The sequence below is a fragment of the Calidris pugnax genome, unplaced genomic scaffold, assembly GCF_001431845.1.
Source record: "Calidris pugnax isolate Ruff unplaced genomic scaffold, ASM143184v1 scaffold107, whole genome shotgun sequence".
NCBI classification, from domain to species: Eukaryota; Metazoa; Chordata; class Aves; order Charadriiformes; family Scolopacidae; genus Calidris; species Calidris pugnax.
In genome coordinates this window covers 2,265,139-2,268,179 of record NW_015090901.1, presented here as the reverse complement: position 1 = coordinate 2,268,179, position 3,041 = coordinate 2,265,139, and the positions used below count along the sequence as shown (strand labels likewise).

General features: G+C 60.2%; 1 protein-coding gene across 1 annotated transcript; it reads left to right on the top strand.

The window, feature by feature from the left end:
* The first annotated feature begins 1,603 nt into the window (after positions 1-1,603).
* LOC106891897 (mas-related G-protein coupled receptor member H-like) lies at positions 1,604-2,535 on the top strand. The gene has a single exon (XM_014948726.1). It carries the CDS (start codon positions 1,618-1,620, stop codon positions 2,533-2,535), a length of 918 nt encoding a protein of 305 aa, XP_014804212.1. The 5' UTR covers positions 1,604-1,617.
* Positions 2,536-3,041: the final 506 nt, after the last annotated feature.

Here is a 3,041-nt window from a genome sequence, read left to right as displayed (position 1 = left end):
CTGCTCCTGGGGGGGGGCAGATGGTGCCCTGCACTCCACATTGACACCCCCCCCCCAAGTATGACCCACAGTGATCCTCGCTCACCTCCCCTGGCATGGAGACCCCCAGGACCCCCCTCTGATGCTCAGAGGGAGGATGCTCAGACACGAGGGATTTGGGATGTGGGGGCTTTCTGGGGGGTGGCCAGGCTCAGGGAGCCCCCTACATGGGTGCTTCCCCCCCCCCACTACCCCCCCAGCCCTGCCATGGGTGGCACCAGCCACCCAGATGAGCCGGGCAAGGGTGTTAGTTGGCAATTAGCCATCCTAACAAGCCAAAGGAGCAGCTTTCTGCCCTTGTTGGAGGAGCTGGGGGTGCCTGGTGCTGGTGGGGGGGGGGCTTTGCCCGCTGTAGGACCATGTCCCCCCACCAGCACGTGGGGGCCCAGAGACTGGAGAGGACATGGAGGGCAGCTGGTGCCGCTCTGGGGAGGAAGGAGAGACCATGTCCCCCAAACGGGGAGGAGGACAGGGTCCTTGGGGGTCCTCAAGACCTTCTCCCCTCTGGCTGGTGCCCTCCTCTGCCACCCCAAGGCCCCACTGGGGGTGAAGGGGGGAGCACGAAGGGATGGGGGGACACCACATGTGTGCCATTCTCTACCATGCCCCCCAACCCTAGGACTGGCTCATCCCCTGATCTTCTACCACCGGCCCCCCAGAGATCTCCCTCGGTGGGTACCAGCATGGTTGGGGGCTGGGGGGGGGCCTGCAGCCCCCAAAATGAGCTGGATCAAGTCCGAACCGATGTCTCGACCACCAAATCCCCCCCCAGGCCAGATGCACGAGGAAGATGGAGGAGAACCAGGAGCTGGGAGGCTGGGAGGGGAAGGCACCCGGTAATGAACTCTCTCCCAAGGATGCCAGCAGTGGGGCAGGGGCGGGGGGAGGACAACCCGAGGAGGACAATCAAACAATTAGGAAGGTGGTAATTACCCGCCTAATGAGATATCAGGTTGAATCCTAAAAGCATGGGGATATTTTTCATAGCAAGACGGAGATGGTGCAGCATCCGTCCTCTGGGGTATTTTCTCGGACAAAACATTTCCTTTCCGGCAAGACCAAGAGAAATTTGACAGGAGAATCTCTGGTGATGCAGCCCGTGGCTCTGAAACTGCCCAGTGCTCTCTCACCACCCACACCCGTGACCTTGCAGAAACGCCCCAAAAAAAGCAGCTCGCCTCCAAGGCGAGAAGAGCTGCTCGGGGGTTCTTCTTGCTCTTCTCCAGGAGGCCGAGACCCCAGGTTCTCCTCATCGGAGAAGGAGGTCGTGGTGAGGAGAGCCGGAGGGAGGGAGCGTGCCCTGCTTGGACCTGCGGAAAGGTAGGGGGTCAGGACCAGAGCCCCTCTCAACGCTCCTGCATGTCCTCCCTCGGGGCACCTGGAGCCCCCCCCAACCTCTCATCCACACTCTCCCCCAGCCCAGCCATCACCCCAACCCTCCTGTCACCCCCCTGTCCCCACCCCTGCTGTGCCACGTCACCAGGACCCCTCTCCCTGACAGGTCCTTCTTGCTCTTGGGGTCCCATTGACTCTCCATCTGCTCTGACTGCAGCCAGGGACCACGTCCCACCTCCCACCATGGAGCTGAACCAGACATTCCCACCTACCGCGTCACCCACGCCGACCACCGGTGGAGAAGACTCCTGCATATTGGAGGTCACTGACATGGCCATCGATGGTCTCACGCTGCTCATCTGCCTCTGTGGGCTGGTGGGGAACGGGGTGGTCCTCTGGCTCCTCGGCTTCCGCATCCGCAGGAACCCCATCACCGTCTACATCCTCAACTTGGCCGTCACTGACTTCGCCTTCCTCCTCTTCATAGTCGCCTCATCCCTCCTCTACCTGATAGACAATTCCTCTTGCGACCCCACTGGGATCCTGAAGTACCAGAGGTGGCTTTTCCAGTTCTCACTCTTCTCCTACAACATGAGTCTGTACCTCCTGACGGCCATCAGCATCGAGAGGTGTGTGTCCATCCTCTGCCCGCTCTGGTACCGCTGCCGCCGCCCCCAGCGCTTGTCGGCGGCACTGTGTGCCCTGCTCTGGGTCCTCTCCATCGCTGTCACTGCTCCAGTCACTGCTCTGTGCCTGATGAAGTATGAAGAGCACTGCCAGACAGCTCTCATCTCCATGTATGTCCTCAACTTCCTCATCCTTGCCCCACCCATGGTCATTTCCAACGTGATCCTCTTCATTAAGGTCCTGTGTGGCTCCCAGCAGCGCCAGCCCAAGAGGCTCTACATCGTCATCTTCCTCACTGTCCTCTTCTTTCTCATCTTTGGGGTTCCCCTCAGCATCCAGAATTTCCTGCAGCAGTTCAGCTACCGCTTTCTGTCCTCCCAGGCTGTTTTCCTCCTCGCCTCCATCAACAGCAGCATCAACCCCTTCATCTACTTCTTGGTGGGGAGCTGCCGGAGGCACTGCTCCGTGGTGTCTCTTCAGGTCGCCTTCCAGAGGGTCTTCGAAGAAACGGCAGTCACCATGGTCTCCAGCTAAGAGGCCATGTATCCAGACCAGCTGTGCTGCCCATCCTTGCTCCCAGCTCGGCCAGCAGGTCACCTTCCTGCAGCTGTGTGTCATGATGCATCCTGCATCCCATCCCTTATCCTATCCCATCCTCACCCCCGTCCCATGACCATCTCCATCCCCATCCCTATCACACCTTCATCCCTATGCCATTCCAATCCCACCCCATCCCCATCCCATCTCCATCCCTCCCATCCCTGCTCCCCAACCCTCTCCCACCCTCATCCCCATCCTATCCCCACTCCATCCCATGACCATCTCCATCTCCATTCCCCCCATCCTATCCTACCCTGTCCCCATCCCTGTCCCTCATTCTTATTCTTGCTCCCCATCCCTGCTCCCCATCCTCATCCTTACCACACCCTCTTCCTCGTCCCTTTCCCATCGCCACACGGACCCATGACCATCCCCATCCCCCCATCCCACCGCATCCCATCCCCACCTCTGCTCCCCATCCCCGTCCCATGACCATCCCC